Source organism: Eubalaena glacialis, chromosome 19 (genome assembly GCF_028564815.1).
Source record: "Eubalaena glacialis isolate mEubGla1 chromosome 19, mEubGla1.1.hap2.+ XY, whole genome shotgun sequence".
Taxonomy (NCBI): domain Eukaryota; kingdom Metazoa; phylum Chordata; class Mammalia; order Artiodactyla; family Balaenidae; genus Eubalaena; species Eubalaena glacialis.
Window position 1 is genome coordinate 24,616,494 of NC_083734.1, and position 21,776 is coordinate 24,638,269.

At 53.2% G+C, this 21,776-nt stretch overlaps 1 protein-coding gene and 1 long non-coding RNA gene across 3 annotated transcripts in view; one reads left to right on the top strand and one right to left on the bottom strand.

Annotated features, from left to right (window-relative positions):
* The window catches only part of BCAS3 (BCAS3 microtubule associated cell migration factor), a 595,828-nt gene that overhangs the window by 571,200 nt on the left and 2,852 nt on the right, over positions 1 to 21,776 (top strand). For both annotated transcript variants that reach the window (XM_061176783.1, XM_061176782.1), the window contains exon 23: positions 1,497 to 1,664. In XM_061176783.1, the coding sequence (XP_061032766.1) occupies positions 1,497 to 1,664 (168 nt within the window). The remainder of the gene's footprint in view (positions 1 to 1,496; positions 1,665 to 21,776) is intronic.
* The window catches only part of LOC133080701 (uncharacterized), a 39,069-nt gene that overhangs the window by 7,626 nt on the left and 9,667 nt on the right, over positions 1 to 21,776 (bottom strand). The window lies entirely within an intron of this gene.

Here is a 21,776-nt window from a genome sequence, read left to right on the forward strand (position 1 = left end):
GTACTTTTAACTTTGGGAAACATTGGCATTTGCATTTTTTCCCCATCTTCCTGGTGCTGGCAGGAACCAAGCCCAATAAATGCAGTGGATTCAGTTACCTAATCGCTGGGGAAATGGTATGTGCTTAAAGCAACAGAGCATGACTATAATCTCCTTCCAAGAGAGAGTGGATGAAATAAGCTTTCACAGAAGACTTGCTGTATAATAAAGTAGAATAATTTAAATTTAGCCTTTGAAGTGATCTTGCATGTAAAATCTAATCTTGGCATTCAGCAGAGCACCGTGTACTTTTTGGAATTGGGAAGCAGCTTCAGATCAAGGAAAGGTCTTTGCTGAAGATGCTATCACCCAAGTCTCGTGCTGCCATCCTGCAAATGGTGCCCCAGTGGTGCACATGTCCTGGGGCAGCTGGGGGACTGTATGTGGTGGAGTAGAATGAGTTCTAGACCGAGCCATCGGAAGATCTGAGTTCTTGAACCAAGCCAGCCACAAACTTGCCGTTGGATCTTGGGACATAACCTTTCTGAGGGGTATAGGTTATAGGATATAGTGACTTAGTATGCTTTTTAAAAAAAAATTTAAGCTATGTAACCCCTTTAAAAAGTGAATCTTTAGGTGAAGCCCTATTGCATCAAACAGAGAAAAGTGGGGAGGGGGGTTTGCTTGAACCCGGGAAAGAAGTTTCCTACCCTTGACCTAGATCTTTTTTTTTTTTTTAATAATTATTCGTAGCTGAGCACCTTAACACACCAACTTTTTTTTTTTTTTTTAACTTTGGGTTTATTTATTTATTTATTTATTTATTTTTGGCTGTGTTGGGTCTTCGTTTCTGTGCGAGGGCTTTCTCTAGTTGCGGCAAGTGGGGGCCCCTCTTCATCGCGGTGCGCGGGCCTCTCACTATCGCGGCCTCTCTTGTTGCAGAGCACAGGCTCCAGACACGCAGGCTCAGTAGTTGTGGCTCACGGGCCTAGTTGCTCCGCGGCATGTGGGATCTTCCCAGACCAGGGCCCGAACCCGTGTCCCCTGCATTGGCAGGCAGATTCTCAACCACTGCGCCACCAGGGAAGCCCCTTGACCTAGATCTTGAAGCAGTCCCTGAAGACTTCAGAGAACCCTGTAGGTCCTCCGAAAACAGTTCGGGGGAGTTCCCTGGCGGCCCAGTGGTTAGGACTCTGTGCTTTCACTGCTGAGGGCCCGGTTTCGATCCCTGGTGGGGAAACAAGGATCCTACAAGCCATGCAACAACAACAAAAAAAGAAAACAGTTCAAAAACCACTAGCCCAACGCCGTGGAGGTCTACATGCTCTGATCTGGTGGCATGAGCTGTCTCGTTCTGCCCTGCGCATCCGTGTTTCGTGGTGTTCCCTCCTTCATCTGTCCTGTGGAAGGGCTAAGATGGACCCTGCGCAGGGCGGGGAGTTGGCGGTGGGCAGACATAGAGAACGGCCCGCTCTCTGCAAGGTGACTCAGCGTCAGATGTCCCCTGTGCGCTGCAGGTACCTTCGACCGGAGCGTGACCCTGCTGGAGGTGTGTGGGAGCTGGCCGGAGGGCTTCGGGCTGCGGCACATGGCCTCCATGGAGCACACAGAGGAGGGCCTGCGGGAGCGGCTGGCCGATGCCATGGCCGAGTCACCGAGCCGGGACGTGGTGGGATCCGGAACAGGTAAAGGTGGCCTCACACTCCTAGCCTGGCTTGGTCGTGAATGGCACCTGTGGGTATGGCTTCTCTGGTGGGAGAGGGTGTGTGTTTTAACCATTTGTTTCTTTAGTTAGTACTCTGATTGCCATCCATTTTGGAAGCTTCTGATATTGGGAAACCCAGTGTAGAGGGGGGTTCCCAGGGAACCGACCCCTCCTACATGGACTAATGCATACAAACATGCTGTGGTTACACAATTGTATTGTATAGGTGGCTCCCAGAAGGACACCTTCTCCAGGGGAAGGGACACCCTTGGTGTCCCTAAGGTTTCAGCAGCCTTTGAGCACCGAAGGCCCTTCTTCTGCCCTGCTGCAGGCTTTATAGATTGGAGAGTATCAACGGGCCCTGCCAGCCTGAGAGGGAGCAAGGATGAAGCAGGCAAGGCTGGCGTGATCCCCCAGACAGCTTTTTCTTATGCTGCCTTTTGCCTCTGCACTCTTGTCTCTGAGACGGTCCAGCAACTGGGGCCTGGGGTAGCTTCTCACATCCATAGAGCAGAGACATCCTTAGATGATGGGTAAGCCCTGCCCCGGGCAAGCAGGTGTACACACACACATACACACACACACATGTATGCACTTAGGAAAGGCCACAACCCTTCCATCTTTGCAGAATTACAGTACAGCCTGCCTCTCCTTTTTTCTAAAGTACCCCTTCCTTCTAGACATCTGTGCTGTTAGTGCCAGCTCTAGCCCGGCTTTTATCCCTGAGGAAGACCGCCCCACAGGCCTCTTGCCAGTGTTCTGAGGTCAACAGGAACTTTGTTCGGGGATGGAGCAGATCCTGGCTGCAGGCCTTCTCACTCTTGCTTGCCTGAGTCCTCTCAAGCCTGTTTTTCTTTACCATGAACTGCTCCATCCCTGATCCACGTGCCTACCTGAAGAGGGGATTCCAGGGAGGAGAAACTTACCACCCTGGGGCAGGAATCAGGACCAGCAAGATCGAGAGTCAAAGCATTTTTGGCAGGGCTCAAAATGCCTGACATTATTACACAGTCCCAATTTCCTGCGGATCCTCCAGGTCTTTTAGATATTTGGGTTTAGCAGTTAACCTTTTCCCTCTCTTCTTCCCCATCCCATTCAGTTCCTCTGTTCCTACACTAACAGGATAGAGATACATTGCCCTCATCTCTTTCTCCACAGCACTAGCTTCATGCCTGCCCATAGCTCTCGTGTGATAATTGGCAAATGAACAGAATAGATGCAAGAGAGGGAGTTGGCTAGAGATGGAGAGATGCCTTATCTGGCCACAGGAGACAGCCATCTCTGAGGACCAGCCCCCTCCACGCCCCCTTCTTCCCTGGAAAGGAAGACGTGCACCAGGGAAGCTGCAACAAGCCATGTCCCACCCCCTCGACTCCCACAAGCACAGACGTGGGCACGCCACCTCTCCACCCCCATTGTAAACCCATCCAACTCGTGAATGGCAGGTCATCATGCTGTTGTTCTCCCACCTGGATCCGGAGATGAGAAACGGCTCTGCCATTTACAGGGGCTCTAGCCCCATTTTGCTTGGAAGCTGGCCAAAGGGAGAAAAGCTTTTCCCTTTCTGAACCTTGCTCGTAGAGCAGCTTTCCCCTACGTCTCTGGGGCCCTGGCCAGCCCCAGCTCACACAAACCAGAGCCGGTGGCACCAGACACACTCCCAAGGAGCCACCCTTCCAGGGGCCAGAGCAGCTCTGGGTCAGCTCTCCTCCCCAGCCGCCTTCCTCAGAAGCCACTTAGAGCACCTCCGTGTCATCCAGCAACAGATTGGAAGTCTTGGAAGGCGCATTCAGGCAGAGTTGGGGAACTTCAGCCTGGCACAGACCATTAGTAACCTGAGCGAAGCTGGCAGCCATTCATCTGCCAGACAGCTGAAGGATTCGGGAGAGTCTTTGTGGCCTTAAGCAGGTTCATGAAATTAAAAAAAAAAAAAAAAAAAAAGGGAGAGAGAGAGGAAATTAAAACTTTATGACCCATAGGTCAGAAAATAGGAGACGCCCTTTTTGAGCAGAGGAATTTCATTTTCCTCCCCAAACTGTCACCAAATGGGATTCATTTGGTTTTCTTTGACCAGATTAAATCTATCAATCTATATGTGTGCACACATATATATGTTTTTGTTGTTGTTTTTAAACTCTGCCTCGATTTTAAAGGCCAATAAGTTAAGCAGATATCATGGAAGTTAACCTGTTCCCCTCTGCCTTTGTTGAGAATCAGTTTTCACATTTTGCAACTCCAGATAAAGTATCAGCCTGGTCGTGCAGCCCAGGGCCTTGAAAGGGCAGCCTGACACACCCACACCGGAGTCAGCCTGCTGCCCAGAGATAGCCAGGCAACGTGGATGAGAATTTCCAGCAAGTCACCCTTTGCTCAGAGCAGCCTCTCAGCCCCGCTCTCGCTTTCCACAGCCCGCTCCTGTAGGTGCTCATGGGATAGGGTGACCCAAGCATGTGCCTCTGTTGGTTCCTCTGAGGCACCAGAGATGATCAGTTTCTGTAATGCCTGCAGCAGGCTCTTTGTTTAGTGTAGTACCCGGGACGGATGCTCCATGACCCCTGACACCAAAGCCCATTGTATCCATGCTTCACTATTATACAGGTTTACCTAGTGATGTGCCGATAAATGTTTAACAACCAGCTCTCCAAAGGGAAGCAGGAAAGCCCTGATTTATAGCAGTTGGGCATTGCCATAGGACAGAACCTCCCATTACGGCTAATTTCAAGCTATCAACATGATGTCAGTCACCTAGCAGAATTCCTGAAAATGTAGCAGTCAGCCAGCTCCAGCACCCCACTGGTAAGCTGTACCATAGTGCAAAACAACTCTCCCCCAAAGTAAAGCACAACCTTTCAAAACCTTACTATTCGCAGAGTGGTCTGTGAACCGGCAGCGCTGTCTATATCCAGGAGCTGATTAAAAATGCAGAATCTCAGGCCCCACCCAGCCCTACTGAGTCAGCACCTGCGTTTTGACAAGATCTCTATGCACATTAAAGTTTGAGAAGGCCCGTTTTAAAACGTAGTTGACCTGTGAGGCGGGTGTTAGCTCTGTCCTCCAGGATGGCTGTGACCAGTTAGTCTAATAGGATCAAAATTAGATTTGCAAGTCCAGCTCAAAATAACTGACTGAATTGCTTTCTTTCTAATATCCTCACACCTCTTGCCCCTGTTACCTTTCCATTGTCCCCAGTCAGCAAAACAAAATCCAGGTCAAGCCAACTCTGCTCGTACACTTAGGTTGCTGAAGAAAAATCATAAGTTGTTCAGATCGGTACCTCTACAAACGTACGGTCTCTACTCTCCAGTGAGCCCTGGCAGTCCTTCTGCATTTTCCCAGTGCCCCCTTTTCCGATTCTCAGTTTGCACTCATCTTTTGCAGCAGACCCCAGTGCCTAGAACAGTGTCTGACACATAGGGGGTGTGCAGTAACTACTGGGTGAATGGATTCTACATTTAACCTAGGTGTTAGCAGCTCTGCTGCAGCCCCTGCTTTACTGCTGTGGCTTCTGGCCTGTTTTCATTCTCTTAGAGATTCCCCAGATCTCTGGTCCTCTAAGAGTTTGTATTTTATTATTTTTTTCCATATTATTGCTGTTTACTTGGTATGAATTAGTCTGCGCTTTATTCAGTATGGTACCTGTGCTCTGTCCACCCAGCATCTTGAAATCAGTCTCTTTCCTTCTTCATGGACACTATGTCAAACTTCCCGTTCCCCTCAAATCTCTTACCCCGCCAGCTTGTCTCTCACCCTCAGAAAATGGTGGTCACCATTTGAGCAATCCCTTGGCCTCCTGCACCCAGACCCTAAACGTCCCTGCAGCAACCTCTCCTCTCCTCCTGTCCAGAGGAGGAGGACTTCCTACCCCCAGCCTGCCCGGCCACAATACCCGTCTCCCCAGTGTCACCACCGAATGTCCATTTCGCCCCAGCGCTGGCCCGGTGAGCCAGGCCCTGTGATCTTGGAGTGATCTCCCTGTAGTTCCTGTTTCACCACACTCTCACAGTTTTTCTTTTACCTCTGCTACTTTTCCGTCCTTTCCCTGGGCTTGCTTTCTCTGTCGGCCTTCAATGTATTTCTCTAGGCCCTTTCTTAGCCCTCTTTCCTCTCCCTCAGTGCGAATAGGGCCATCCCCTCTGCTTCCGTGGCCTCAATTACTACCCATAAACCGATGATTTCCAGAGATTCTCCAAGTTGGCTTCCTCTCCTGATCTCCAGACCATCTCTCCAGTCACCTGTCGATGTTTCCACATATCCAAAAACTGAACTTCTCTCCCCCAAGCCCTGTCCTTCTCCCGGATTCACCCCATCTCATCGCGTACAAAGCCCTTCTTGACCAGCCGCTGCCCTGTCTGCGGACTCCTCTCTCACTGCTCTGGGCGAGCTCCAGCCAAGCTGAAGTCCCCGGAGGGTCCCTAAGCACACGTGTTCCCTCTGCCTGCCGGCCTCTGCACAAACTTCTCCTTCTGCCGGGAATGCTGTCTCCTACAGCCCCTCCTCTCTCAGCCCCTCAAAATAACATGACTAATTCCTGCTTAGTAGACATGCCTTTCAATATTGCATTTTCTAGAAAAATAGGATTTTTTTCGATAAGCAAAACATTTACTTATTCCAGTTGTTTTGTGTCTAAGTAAAGGTATAACCTAATACCAAAAAAATTTTCATAAACACCTGGACACATATTAACTTTATTTTCACTTTAACTCTTTCAATCACTATTTAGCTAAACCTTGTCTTTCTTTTTTTGGCTTTCTCCCACATCCAATAGCAAAAGCCCTAGGCCTAATTCACAGGTCCTAACCAGCTGTTTAAAGTATTGACACATCTCTGTTGCAGGCAGCCTCCCTTTGCTGCTGTTGACTCTTAAGAGCTCACTAAGTCAGCAGTCAAGGTCAAGGGGGACTGACTCTTCCCCATGACTGTGGCTTCCTGCAGTCCTGGGAACGCTGTTTCATTCTCCTTTATGATCACAGCACTAAGGGTAGGAAAGAGGCTCATCCTTTTCTGTCTAGAGTCTCTTTAACAGATTCTGTCCTAGTCCAGAAGCAGCTACTCTTGGGGATCACACTGGGGGCTCAATCTTTACCTCTTACCTTCCATCAGAAATACATTTACTTCCTTGCTCAAATATATAAAACTTTCAGGAAACAATAGTATAGGCAGTACACTCTAGTACTATTTTATTTCATTTTTTTTTTAAATTGGGGTACAGTTGCTGTGCAATGCTGTGTTAGTTTCTGCTGTACAATGATGTGAATCAGCTGTATACATTTTTTTTTAATGCAGTCATGACTCACTAAACTGATTTTACAATACATCGATGAATTGCGATCTACAGTTTGGAAAGCAGTGCTCTAGTTTACTCTGCTCAATCCTCTGAGTTTTCCTGCATGTATAGTAATTACTCAGCAGAAAAGGCTGTGAGATTATTTTCAGCTAAAGGTCTTCCAAAGATTTCTGTCAGAAACTACTTTTACTTTTTGAAAGGGCTGTACCTTTTTTCCTCCTTAATATGGAAAGCACATTTTGAACAGTATACACAGCTTTTAAATGGTCACAGGAAGGGTTCAATAAGTGAATTAACAAATATCCATTCAATAAGTGAATTAACAAATATCAATAAGTGAATTAACAAATATCAGTAAGTAAATTAACAAATATCCATTAACAAAGTCCATTGACTACCTACGTTTTGCAAAAAGATGAACTAAAAGCACTATTTTTGTGTGTGCGTGCTAATATCTTTCATTTCAGGACTGTGAGAATTAAGATCTCAATAAATGTTAGCTATTGTTCCTGGAGTTGACCAGATGGGCACCCCAAAACAAATAAACCAGTATGTTGGACCCTCTATCCTACCTCTAGGATTAGCTCTTCCAATGGGCCTTGGAACTCCTGCTTGCCTCATTGCTGAGGGCTGGGAACATTTTCGTGCTAAGGCTGCATTTCCAGTAGGAGCCGTGTCAGCCCCCTCCCATCTCAGGGTGCCACATTATCACGTGACAGTAATTGCAGGCATGGGGCAGTGAATTAATTCTCTTATCTTTTAGACATCCCTACTCTCAGGCAAGCACTATCATCCAAGCAACTTAGCCAGTCCCTTAGGTACTTTCCTCTGCTTTACCTAGTCGGGCCCTGGATTTTCTCGCCTTCTCCGGTGCCTTTCCAAAATGCTTTCAGGGGCTCCTCTCAGCCATCTCCTCAGTAGGCCCTCACCTTTTCTCCAGGGCCGCTGCAGGCAGGCGGGCTCTCTGGAGGTGCCCCTGGGCACGGTGCCTGCCCTCCAGGGAATAAAGCTTTCCCTCTCTCAGCTCACTTTCTTCCTCTCTAAGGCCAAGGGAGAGGGAAGACAGGAGGTGCAGGAAATGTTGGCCTCCTGTTCCCGTGATGTCCTGGCCGCTGTTCCCTGTGCCGAGCGCTTAGGTTGCCTCATTTCCTCCTCTCCTTTGTCCTCACGGCTGCCACCTCCCAAACGGCTTCTACGCCTCAGACTCCATGCTAACCCTGTGAGCATCCTACAGTTGTCACACCACCTCCAGGTAGATGTCCCTCTCTGCGATGTACAAAGGAGGAAAAATTAAAGCTTTGAAGTGAAATCATAACTGAAACATGTGGGATTAAAAGGAGATATCCAGGGCTTCCCTGGTAGCGCAGTGGTTAAGAATCCTCCAGCCAGTGCAGGGGACATGGGTTCAAGCCATGGTGCAGGAAGATCCCACATGCCGCGGAGCAACTAAACCCGTGCGCCACAACTACTGAGCCTGCGCTCTAGAGCCCGCGAGCCACAGCTACTGAGCCCGCGTGCCACAACTACTGAAGCCTGCATGCTTAGAGCCTGTGCTCTGCAACAAGAGAAGCCACCGCAATGAGAAGCCCACGCACCACAACGAAGAGTAGCCCCCCCTCACCGCAACTAAAGAAAGCCTGTGCGCAGCAACGAAGACCCAACGCAGCCAAAAATAAAATAAAATAAATAAATTTATAAAAAAACAAAAAAAGGAGATGTCCAGGAAGAATTTCCAGTTCTTAAGATCCTGTCACCTGGTCCGAGGGGTTTATCAATCACTCCCACATTTTATTCCCGAGAAGGGAGACCCAGAAAAGGAAGGCATCCTTACTGTCAGGGCCTCCTCTGCCTGTCCTGTTTCCCTCTTCACAAGAGCCCAGGCCCACACGTGACAGCCTGGGCTCCTTGCTGTGATATTTCAAGTCTCTTACAGGCCTTCCTCACCTTCCTTTCCAGCCTGCTCCCCCACTTCCCTTCCACAGTCGCCCCTTATTCATATTCCATGCAGACACCCTCACCCATCATCCCCAGCACATGCACTGCTGACCTGGCTCTCTTCAGGGGCCTGCTGCCCTCACCCACTGCCCGGTCACCTTTTTAGACCAAGCTCCAATCTCACGTTGTCTGAAGCTTTCTCTGAATTTCTGTATCACCTACTCACTGGACACTTGGCCCTGGGCAGGTAGTACATGTTGCCGTTTCCACTAACTAGCAATGGCGGAGTCCCTTCTCCATCCCACTGGGGCAAGGCTCAGCTCTGGTGGTCTCTTCAGCCCCTCCCTCAGCCATACTGTGTGTCTTAGCCCAATTCCGGTTCCTCGGACTGAGTCCGATTCCTCTTTGTTACCTCTAACCACCAGCCTTTCCCTGCCCAGCATCTAGCACTGGGACAAGAGCCAAGCTGAGCCCCAGTTAATGTTTGCTGAATGACTGGATGGGTTTTCATGGCTCCTGAGAGGTAAATGAAAGCCAGTCAGAGCAATGGAAAGAAGGATTGTGTTTAAAAGACACACTTGTCAGTTTCTGGCCAGTTCTAGATAGTTTCTCCTTCCTCCTCCTCCTCCTTCCCCTCCCCCTCCCCCCTCCCTCCTCCATCCCTCTCTCCTTTTCCCCTAAGGCTGCTGGAAGCCCCAGGCAAAGGCTGAGCTGTAATGGAAGTTTAGGGCTGAGAAGCTCCTCTGCACATTTCTCAGTTGCCCAATGTCTTCTTTGAATTCTTTAACCAAAGCACACTGATTCCTGTCTACAAGGAGGAAGTGCCCATGTGACCTCATCAGTGAATCTTCAGAGTCCCCTTTCCAGATGTTGCCCCACATGGAAGCAGGGACTCCTGTGGAAAACGGACAGGCTTGGACAAGGGGTGGAGAAGGGCCGTTGGACCCCCAGATAAGGGCCCTTCTCTGAAGACATGAACATGGGTAAATGGTTAACAAACGGGAGGATTTCTCTCTGTTCCTCCTCCTCTGCCAGAGAATTCACCTTTAACCATTGACCTTTCTGCGAGGTGTGAGATCTGAACAAAGTTGAACACAGTCATGGATGGTTAAATACCCATCTTTCCCTTCTGCCCCTGCCTCTGCCCCTCTACTGCCTCAGAAGGTGGCCTGAGGTATTTCGACCACCCCCCCAGGCGGGATGGCTGGTGACAGAGGAAAGACAAACAGACACACAGAAAATGAAAGTTGGAAATGGCCCTCTGACCCTTTAGGAATCCAGAGCCTGGGCTCTTGAAGCAAAAGAGTCCTGTACGAAGGAAGCCAAGCCATGCCCATCAGATTGAATTTACAGAGGGAGGCGTTTCCGAGTACCCACCCCAGAGTCAGCTGTCTAACCTCTGACATTTGGTGATTGCTTCCTGCCCACTTCTCTTTGAACCCCACCCCTGCCCCCAGGGACCTGCAGGCCCACCACAGAAAGCATTTTAAAATGTCCTGGCAGAATCCCCCGGCACCAGGCTTCCCAGACCTCCCCCGATTCCCCCCACATATGTTTTATTTAGTGTAGCCCGATAGCTTGCAGTCCCACCCCTCTGTGTGCTTAATTGAGTTTGGGGAGAATTGACATCCAGTTGCTTCATTTGTTCAGAATGATTTTTTTCCTTCTGTGCCTGCCCTCCCTGCCAGGTTGGGGCCAGGGGGCTCATTTTTCTGGCCGGTTCCCATCATCTCCAGTTGGCCAGGACCAGCTTGCCATCTCCACTTTGATGTATGTGACTGGTGTTGGCCTTAGGGGTGGGTTGGGGGGAGGAGCAGGTGGGCTGAGCCTACCAGGGCCGCCCCCCGCCCACCGCCCCCCCACCCCGCCGCCGCTTCCGTCCGGGCATGGGCCTGGGTCCTTTGGTTTCATACTTTATTCCTCCCCAAGCCACTGGGAGCTGAATCTAAGCATATGGTTCATGCATTTGAGCACGTCTCCATGAGCCTTCTCTGAGCAGCCCAGCAGCACTGCCAAGCAGCTTGGAACTTAAGACCTGGTTTCCACATTCATAGAACCCGAGAGGGAGGAAGAAAACCTGAGGGGCTGCGCAAGTGCTGGTGGTAATTCCACATCCTTCCCTGCTCCCATTCCCTTGTAGGGGCGTAGGCAGGACTGGGAGGAGGAACAGAGGGAAGGACAGACCAGTTCAGGCTGGCGAGAAATAGATAAAACCCTGCATGTGCTGTGCCTCGGAACAGACCACGAGCACTCCCTGCAACGCGCTCAGTGGTCAAACCAGATTTTCATATCTACTCCCTTTGATCTCGGCACCGGCTGCTCTCTGAAAGGTCCATGTTGTGATCCTCTTTAAAGAAATATTTTATTTTCAATACGGACACAGCCCTTGACATAGCAGTAAAAACCATCACCCCTGAGAGGCACATGGCTGTGAAGTGTGTTGGTATGTAACTTCCTGTCTTTGCCTACGTGCCGGGCTTCATCCACTGCTCTTTTGGTCCCTCAAGAGGCCCCCCGCCCCTGCCCTGGTGCTGAGGCTTCAGGAGGCATTGGAGTGAGGGCAAGAGGTCGGCTCAGACAGGAGGTACCTTCTGGCAATGGACTGGTTTGGGATGGGGAGTAGCTGCCGTGCTTTCCCCAACAAGAGTTTCTTTGAGAACCTCACTCCCTGCCCCCCACTTTTAAGATGGAAGTCAAATTTTCGGATTCTGCTGTGCAGAGCAGAGAGGTCACTAGGCTCTAATGCATTTACCATTGACTGCCCCTCTTGTAGTGCGTCTATTAGTGAGTAATTTGATTTGTACCTATTCATTTGCAGTCCCTGCAGGAGCCTGGAGCTGGCCCCTAGTATAATTGGTGCTGTCTCTATTTTTACATCATTAGATTAGCCCCGACTCCTGGCCACTTGTTGTCTGCGCTTGTCTGTCCATTTATACAACCTAATGTAACACAAAATTCATTACTGATCACATTACTTTCAACTCTGAAGCCAGCCTTGTGATAAACATTTGGTTAACCCCTTCCTGCCCACAGGGGGGCTGACAGAACAAATGCACTCCCACTCGACAGGCAAATCAATATCGTAATACAGCAAAGTGGAATTGCATTTCTAGATTTGTTATTTCTCCTGGAGGAGCAAATGGAAAGGCTCGTCTGAGCGAGCTGAATTGAATAATGAATAGAGCCCCGGCACCAGCAGCCAGTCTGTGGACAGAGCACAAAGGCAAACCCAGTATCCGCCCAGCTTTTTCTTCTGGACAGGCGGCACCGCAGCAATTAATCGAGACTCGTGACTATGGGGTCAAGATCATAGGCTGGGACCCTAACAGAGGCAACAGAGACCTTGACCCCATCACCACTGTCTTAGCTAAGCTTGGCCTAGGACAACTGAACTAAGAACTAGGTTCATGTCCTTAAAACCTTCACTGATATGCAGGCACCAGCCCTATGACCTTGGCAGTAATGCCACCAAGAAATTAAATTAAATCCATTACTAAACTAAAGTTTACCATTTGGAAACAAATATACAAAATTTTTCCTATTTAGAGTCAGGTCAGCAATGTTGGGATTGCTGTGTGCTGTGCCCATCTCCAGGGTGAGCATTCTTTGGTGTGGAAGTGCCACGTGCGCCTAAAAGTGGTCCTAGATCTCAGATAGGGATGTTGGTGAGCAGCCTGGGGGACTCTGGTCCAGGAGCTGGCCAAGAGTCTTAAAGGGACCTGTATTTAATCTAGAAGAGTCTTATCTACCCCCACCCTGGTTATCCCCTCCCCAGCCCCCATTTGTCTCTGGGGAGCATCCACACCCACTCTAAGTCATTAACTTGCAGGACAGTTTGTTTCAAAAAGAATACTACCCAGACTTATTAAGAAACTCTCGTAAAGCCTATACCACAAAGATTAGAAAAATAGACATAGAGGAAGTAGAATGGAACCCATTACCATGAAAGTCATAAATCCCTAAGTAAAAATAAGCCATAAACTGAAGATACTCAGTTGGGAAGGGAAGCTGGAAAAGGCAGCCTGTCTAGGGGATGTTCTGCTTGAATTCAGGGAAGTCCTGAACGGGAGGCTGGGGAGAGGCACCGAAGCCTCGGGTGAGTGCGCCTCCTTTCTATTGAGTGGGCCACCCTCCGTCTCACCGAGGCCTGCACCTTGGACCGTGCTGCCCGTTAACCCGTTCGGAGCCCTTCGAGGCCAGAAATGACCAGCAATCCTGTGAGACGTGGAGGTCCCAGGGATTCCTGGAGACGGCTCCCAGGCCGCCCCTGGCCTTCTCCGTTCCTCTGCTTCTTTCATGCCTCTCTCCTCTTCTCCGTGCGTAGGGGCAGGCAGGCTGCCTCGCCCTGCCCTGACTGTGAGAGGCTCCATTTCCCATAGAGGGCTCTAGGGCCAGGCCACAGGCTCTCGAGTGCATCCTGTTGTGAGAAGCTACAGAGAGGGGATCCCTCAGCAGGGTGTGACGAGACACCGCGCGTCTAGGCAGTGGAAGGAGGACACTGGTGTGTCCCCGAGGCGAGCCTGGGTCCGGCAGCCGTGTCCCCAGGGCCGCTCACCTCCCCGCCCCTGCCCAGCCCACAGTGCACTGACTTGCTCAGTCAAAACGAGCCTGCTGCTTTGGCCTCAGCTGGCCGTCCTCTCAGGTGGGTAAGTGGGACAGTGGGGGAGAGGGCGCGGCACGGGCCCCAGCCCCATCAGCTCTAGAAAACAGATCAGAGCACAGGCCGTAACTGTACAGAACGGGACAGATCAGTGGCAGGGAGGAGATTGGGTCAGCCCATGGAATGAGAGATGATGGTGATTTCTTAACCTTGATGGAAGGGGGAAAGCCACATCTTACCAAACTCTTCCGCTGCATCGGAGAGAATTTAATTACATTTGGACATTTGAATGAGAACCAGATGTGGCTCGAGCCCATCAGGCCAGCCGTGTTCAAGGAGCAGCATCTCTCCTGTGGTCCACGGGCCCCTGCGCTGTCTCACAGCCCCGGAGGGCGGCTCGGGAAGACCCCGCCCGGGAGCTCGGTGGGGTCTTCTGAGCTTCAAGGCTGGACTTGAGGAGGCAGGAAGGTCAAGGCTGGCTGCCGGACACCTGGTTCCCTGGGACAGTTTCCAAGCTCTGTGTCTTCCCCAGAGCCATGCTGAGTGGGCATGTTCGTGGGGCCCCACATGCAGACGCACACAAAGGAGGCCCGTCCAGCACCTGGCTGGGCGTCCTCCACCGCCACGCTGCCCCTCTGCATCCACCTCAGATGGCCTCTGCCGCAGCTCTGCCCCCCGTGTTGTGCTGCTGGCCTGGAGCTAGAGGGGGCATTTTGGGCCCTCCTGGGTGAGGACCGCTTCTCCAAGGGCCTCGGCCTGCTGAAGCATCAGAGATGGCAACCCCAGCTTTCTACCCAGGACCCCACTGCAGCGAGAGTGGTCTCTCGCACGCGCTCCGGGCGTATCCTGCTTCTCGCAGCACCTTCACATCCTCTTCTCTTTAGAGCCTCACACGCCCCGTGAGGTCTGCAGAGCAGCCCCTCCCCTCCTGCCTGACAGATGGTGATGCAGATGAGAAGTGAAGCAACTTGCCCAGGTCATTCAGCACGTCTGCGGGAGAACTGGGGCTAGAGCGAGTTCTCCTCCTCATCCTCCTCCACATCCACAGGGAGGTTCCGCTCAAGGCTGCTCCTACATCTGGCTGATCTCAAGCATGGTTTCAGCCAGATTTATCACATAACTCAAAGCCAGGGACCCGTGAGCCAGGTCAGCTCAGCCTTTGCCATCCCCAAGTATAATATGCTGTGACAGGACATACTCTGCCTGGGTCAGGATTTAAAGTTAGACAGATGTAGTGACACCGAGAGGGTCCCCGCGCGTGGGGTACTGGTCGAGGTGACCTGGGTGGGTGATCCTGCTCTCTTCTCCTTAAGCCAAGACTTGAGAGGGCTTGAGTCACATGGGTTGCCTGGGAGCGGGTTGTGGCAGCCTTTCTGGTCTTTCCCTGGCTGGGGTTGGTGCCCTATCATGGCTGTTGTAGGAGGGACCCGGGGAAAGGCTCCAGCCCCCAGACAGGCCAGCCTACCCTCTGGCAAATACCACCTAAGTCTGGGAAGGGATCTGGGGCTGGGTTGTGAGCTGCTCTGCCTGGAACTCAGATGCTCTGCTCCCTTCCCCACCCCCAACACACACACACACACACACACACACACACACACACACACACGCAGGCACGCACGCACGCGTGCGCAGCTGGCTCCAGGGGAAGAGGGGGTGGGGGATGGAGGATGCCCTTCCTCATTCTTCAGCCTCCATCCCTCCCCCTCTTTTTTCTACTTCGAGTCTCCCTTCCCCCACATTCCAGCATGCTCCTCTCCTGTCATCGCCACTGGACCCACCAGGAATTCGGGGACCTAGCCTACCTCTGTGCCGCTGTCTCATGGTATTAATGCCAGACTGGCCTGCTGTCATGAATAGGGTTTCCAGAGGCCTAAGGACCTTTCCTGTTGGAGGGAAGAAAGATGATGTGCCTTTTCCCCAGTTTTTCTGGGTGGAGCCTAAGGCACAGAGAGGGCTCTCCACTTGCCAGTTTCCTCAACCATCCTTTCCAGGTATTGATCATGACTTTCACCTTCCAGGGAGGGGCCAGTGGATGCCCAGAAGGGTCTGAGGTCTCCTTGAGGCCTCAGGTCTCCCCCCAAAACCCTGAGGTTATTAGGCAGCTGTGCGTGGCCCCAGTGGCCAAGGGACACAATTCCAAGTACCTGAGCCACGAGCGGCAGATATTTGCCCTTAATGTTTGGAGCTGGCAGCGGGGGAGGGGTTGGTGAGGGGCAAGGCAGGCCATGTAGCCTTGGTCTCATCCTGTGACGTTCTGGGTCTCAGTACCTGTGGGGTCAGGAACAAGAGCTGGGCAAGGAGATAAGAAAGTGTGTTTGTGGGAGCCCTGTGGGTTGGAAGAGACTCCTGCCAGGAGGGAAGGCGTGTATCTGCCCACTGGCTGCAGGACTCGGGCCGTTGGCACAAGCTCTCAGGGACCCCAGGCTGAGTGTGCAGTGAGATGACCGGAAGGAGGTGGAATCAGTGGGCCAGGGCTCTGTGCCCAGACACAGGTGTGAAGCCCTGGAGATACCCAGGCCATTGTTAGCTATCTTCTCATCCACTCCCTCATTCCATCACCCAGACCAGGATTCCCATTATCTGAACTCGGAAGGGGCTTTTCATCCTCAGCCCCTCAGCTTCGAGAAACTGCCCTCCTTCCTTCCACAAGTGTGCCTGGGAGGGGAATAAAAACCCCTGCTGGAGGAGAAAGGTGATACCTTCTCAGCCCTACCCCCCAGCCCCCATCCTTCCAAGACCTGGTGTTGGTGGATGAAGAGGATCCCTGGTCTGTTGGCCTCTCTGCAGGCTCTGGAGCCTGAGGGGGGTGCCTGAGGGTGGGATACGGCAGGGCTGAGGGGACAGGAAAAGGGAAGGTGCAGGGGAGCCGTGCAGCCTCAGTTCGGTGTGTCAGGGTGGGAAGAAAATCGAGGCCTCCCTACCGGCTGCCTCCTTTAACTGCTGCCCTTTTAACCTCCTAAAAAGTGCCCTGGGGCTGAGGCTGGCTCCAACCCAGAGTGTGGTCTGTGACAGAGCTGTCAGGGTTTCCAGAAGCCATCTCAGGCAACTCCATCTCTGTCTCCCTGAAGAGACCCCCACCTCCCTGAGCCACACCTGTTCTCTGGAAGAGAGAGCAGTAGTTTCCAGGCCCAGGGCCGGTGTAAGACAAGCAGCCCCTAGCCGTGTCCACCCCCTAGTTGGCCTCCGGATCATCTCTTCGGGTTCCAGCACCAGGAAGCTGACAAACCTCCTGAACCTGCAGGATGCAGTCAAGCCCCTCACCTCCTTAGCGCCTCTGTCTCCAAGCCCCAGTTTGCATAGCTGGTCCCAGGCCCTTGTTGGCAGGCCCCTTGCTGACAAAGTCGATTGCTTGGGGCAGACCCCGTTGAGATCCACTTGCTGAACTTGAAGCAGTCCTGTGGTCCCCTGGTCTCCTCTCTGTATATCCCCTTCAGGGAAGATGCTAAAAATCGCTAATCTCCTGCTCAGAGGACCTCCTTCCCCCAGCCCACCCCCTGACCTCAACCCCCCAGCCAAGAACCCTCACAGCAGAAGGGGATGGAAACCATTTCTGTTTGCAGACCTCCTCTGAGCTAGGCACTGGGCAAGATGGGGCAGTTTGGCTGACAGTTCCGTGCTCTGGGGCCACCCACTCCCCTGGGATACCACTGAGCCCAACCCAGACAAGGGGCTTAACCACAGGCCCTGCTGATGGGGGAGAACTGGGAGGTGGACGCAGGAGGGAAAAATCAATGCACGTCAACAGGGTTGGAAATTTATTTTCCAGCTTGGAAGAGGGTATTTTCAAAGAGGCAAGGAGGGAAATGAAAAGCTGTAAACACATATCTGCCATCTTCCTCTTTAGGCCATTTCTTGATTAAAAAGAAAGACTCTTTCCCAAGATCCAGTGGAGAAGGGGGAGCGCAAACCGGTGGGGGCCTGGATGGCAGAGACACCTGCTGGGGAGGGAAGATGGAGAGGGACCCCGAGGTCCTGTGGATAATCACAAGCACTAATACAATTGCAGCAATAAGAGTAACTCACATTTGCTGATGGGAAGCTTTAAGCACTTTATGATGCGCTCTACATGCATTGTTTAATTTAATTCTACAACCGCACTATGAAAGAGAAGCTGTTACCCTCCTGCGCAGGAGACTGAGGCACAGAGGTTGAGTAACTTGCCCCAGATCTCCCAGGTAGCAGGGCCCAGAGCCTGTGCTCTTAACCACTTCCCTCATCTGCCTCCCCAGCCTGGGCCAACATTGCCCTCCCCCTCCTCAGGCCCTTGAGGCTGAGGGGTAGGGGTGGGGGGCATTCTCCCTCCTCTCTGCTGGAAGTGGGCAGTGGGTGCCGCCTAAGGCTCCACCCCAAGGTCTAATCCTACTCCCCGCAGGCCGCAGGTCGCCTGGGTGGTTAGCTTGGCACGGGGGGTGTGGCTGCAGCCAGGGCCCAGTAGAAGTGCTCTGCTAATCCCTTTAATGAGCAGCATCGTGAGGCTGAGTGTGCAGAGCTGGGCCGGCTGGAGCCTCTGAGCACACCAGAGGGGCCCGGCAGTAAATGCTACTCCTTTTTTGGCAAGGGAAGCGCCAGGGAGGCCTGGGGACTGAACCCCAGGGGTCCCAGGGACCCTCCGCCCAAACACACGGAACTGCCCGCACTCACCCCATTAGGTCCCGGAAACAGACCATCCTCAGCCAAGTCCTGAGACGGGCTCTCCACAGTGCCCTCACCCACCAGAAGCCAAAGGGGCTTCCCTCCAGGTCTCTGATTGGCCAGCCACCCTCACTGCCATCTGGCCTGGAGGAGGCCTGGAGAAGGTCAAGCCCAAAGTAGGACTTCACTCCTGACCTTCCCCCTGGGGTCTCCTGCCCTCCTGGGCTCCCCCAGCTCCTCCCAAAGCTCACATAGACCCTGTGTCCTCAGCGTTTCACCCACTCCCCAGGGATCAGGGAACCAAGACCATAGCGCTTAGTACAGTGACTGTTCTTTGAAGAGAGACCTGCTCCCAGTCTGTCCCCAAAAGTCCCTGCCTTAGCAGGCATTGGACGGCCTCAAGGGAGTGAAGGGTCTGTACCCAGGGGAGAGGACGGTGCCAGGGAGAGGAACCTCCAGGGTGAAGCAGCCTTGGGGACCAGCACTCCAGAGGGGAGGACCAGAGAGAGGGGCTTCCTCATGCCTTGCCCCCCGTGCCGTCTCCTGTGCCGTGTAAGGTCCCCTTCCTGCCTCATCCTCTGCGTCTCCCCGGGTGGAGCCCTGCCCTGCTCATCGGCACCCACCCACAGCTCCCAGGAGCCAGTCTGCTGCTCCTGCCTTTGCAAAGGGGCCTCAGTATCCTGCCGGGAGATGAGGGGCTGGGGTGATGGTGGAGTGAAGGACGGAAGACAGGCGCCCTCACCCTGCGTGGCCCAGCCCGAGATGGGGCAGCCAAGCTCCTGCCTCCTCACATGCTCCCTGGGTCTCCGTTGGCATACACGCCCAGGGAACCAGGGTCGCTTCTCCCTAACGAGGCCAGCCACCTCTTTGCCCGCTTCTGACACCTTTGAAATTTGCCAGGCTCCGTACAGAGTGAGGGCAACACGAGGGCTGAGTTTCTCGGTCCTTTGCTTACTTCATGAGAACCGAGGCGCCTCCTTTTTGGTTGCTGCTCGTTCCACTGCCCCCCTGTTGGAGCCAGTCTTAGCGGTTTCTGGAGTTGTCACATCGCCGTCCTGGGGCCTGCAGCGGCCCAGTTCTCTCTCTTGGGGTGTTGTGTTCCCAGAGCCAATGGCTTCCTGCTCTTTCTTGGTTTTGCTGCCTGCAAGATGGGGAGACCAGCACCCACCTCCCAGGTGCACAAAGGCGCTGGAGAATGTGAGGTCATAATAAGATTTTCTGTCCGAGTCCAGTCCATTATCTAGGAGCTACTCCGCATCCCCTACCTTGCTTTGGGGCCTGGAGAGCAGCCTCCTTTAGAGCTAGCTTTTTCCCACCGGCCAGAATCCACATACTTCTGCTGAGTGGGGAGGCTGCCAGGGATGCTTGCTTAGTCCCCCACCACAGAGCCCGCAGCTCTCTCTCCTGCAGCCCTGGCAGGTTTCTGGTGGGCTTTCCCCACAGGTCCACCTCAGCTGCAGGAGAGCTGTTCAGACCCAGGGGTCTTGGGATTGGGGGAGGAGGGCGGCAGCCAGAAGCTGGGCCACTGAGTCAGAACATCCGGAGGCGTCCCCGAAGACTCAGCCTTTCTCTGTCTCCTCTTCCTCTCCTGGCATCCCACCTGCATGGGCCGCCATCCGGCACTGCATGGGCCAGAGGCCCCTTCTCTCCCCTCCCCCCAGCTGCTCCTCCTCCATGTGTGGCTCCTCTCCCCCCCCCACCCATCACCCTCACCAAAGGGGGTCTCGGCTCTGTCACGACACTTCCATCTCTGGGACCCGCAAGACTGGTCCCCAGGCCCCTACACATGCATGTCACTGCAGAATTCTGCTGCAAGCTTACCCTCCTCCCAGTGTGACTTCCCCACACCTCCCAATACCCTCTCCTCCTGCTTGCAGAGATCAGTGTACTTGTCCATCGCTGTCCAGGTCTTTTCCCAAAAGATTCCTCAGTGCTTTTCTTTTCACAAGGGAAAAAAAAAGGAAAAAAAAAAAAAACAATGCCAACAGCCCAGCGTCCGTGAGCAACCCAACAGTAACAAAGCATGTGTTCAGGATGGAGGCAGGTAAGGCCACACACTTCCGTTTGCCGCTTGCTCTGAGGGCTGGGCGGCTGGGCGAGCTGAGGGGCAGCCGTGTGTGCAACCCTCTTCCACATCCACATCCGCTTCTGCACACGCCCATCGTCCTGTCTCAGTGAGAAGAAGAGAAAGGGGTTTGACAGACGCATGTAGGAAAGTGCCCAGGCCCAGCCGGGCCCCTGGTTCTTGTACTGGTAGTCACGCTGCAGAAGAAGTGCCACATCTCCTTACCACATCATTCACTCATTCACTCATTCATTCGAGAAATGTTTTTTGAGCACCAGCTGTTTTCTAGGCCCTGCGGTTGGCACTAGGGAATACAGAGAGAAAGCACAGAACTGGCCCCCGAGAGACTCTCCACCCAGATGGGGACACGCGTGTGAGCAGGCGGTGCACAGAGTGCTAGAGGGCCCGGGGCAGGAGTCGGTACACAGCGCAGCGGGGCTGGCCGGCTCTGCCAGGGCAACCGCACAGGCTCGTGCTTGTGCTTGGCTTCGAAGACGAGTAGGCGTCCTAGAGGCCTAGGGAGCCTGGGAAGAGCTTTTCCGTCAGAGGGGGTTGGATGAGCACAGGCCCAGAGGCCTGAGGCAGCCTGGAGAGGCCCCCAGACTGCCCAAGCTGATTACTGGTTCCTCAAATCCAATAACAGGTGAGGTTAGTGAGGTCTTGGGGGGGGGGCGGGTCAGTCATGGAAGGCAGTTCGATAGAGCTGAGGGGTTTAGACCTTATCCTGAGGACTCTGAGGAGTCGATGAAGATGTTTTTTTTTTTTAAAGGAACTCCTTTTATTTATTTATTTATTTATTTATTTATGGCTGTGTTGGGTCTTCGTTTCTGTGCGAGGGCTTTCTCCAGTTGCGGCAAGCGGGGGCCACTCTTCATCGCGGTGCGCGGGCCTCTCACCATCGCGGCCTCTCTTGTTGCGGAGCACAGTCTCCAGACGCGCAGGCTCAGTACTTGTGGCTCACGGGCCTAGTTGCTCCGCGGCATGTGGGATCTTCCCAGACCAGGGCTCGAACCCGCGTCCCCTGCATTGGCAGGCAGATTCTCAACCACTGCGCCACCGGGGAAGACCCTCGATGAAGATTTTTAAGCAGAGGGAAAGCAAGATGAGGTTTGTGCTTTAGAGAGAACACTCCGGCTTTGGGATGCGGTGGCTTGGAGAGGGGCGTCTGCAGGTCAGGAGACCAGTGGGGAGCTTTGGAAATTATCCAGGCAGGAAGCACAGGCCTAACCCGGCAGTGGCCGTGGGCATGGAGAGGAGGGAAGAGGCCCGGGGAGACGTACGGGATATAAATTCACCAGAGCTCGGTCGCCCTGGGAGATGGGGCCACTTCCCTCACATCCCAGGCCTCACTGGTAAAGAGAAAACACGAGCAGGACAGCTCAGGCTCTACCTGGCCCCCAAGAGCAGCAAACTCATCTTGTAGGTCCCTTTGGCAACCGTCCCTGCGCTGTCACAGGACGGGATGAGGGGCGTCCGCCCAGACTCGCGGGGTGGGGTCCCTGCGGGTCTGTGCTGAGGGGCAGAGCGGGTGCCACGCTTGGTCCTGGGCTCCCGGCTCCTCGGCTTCCTCGTTAGT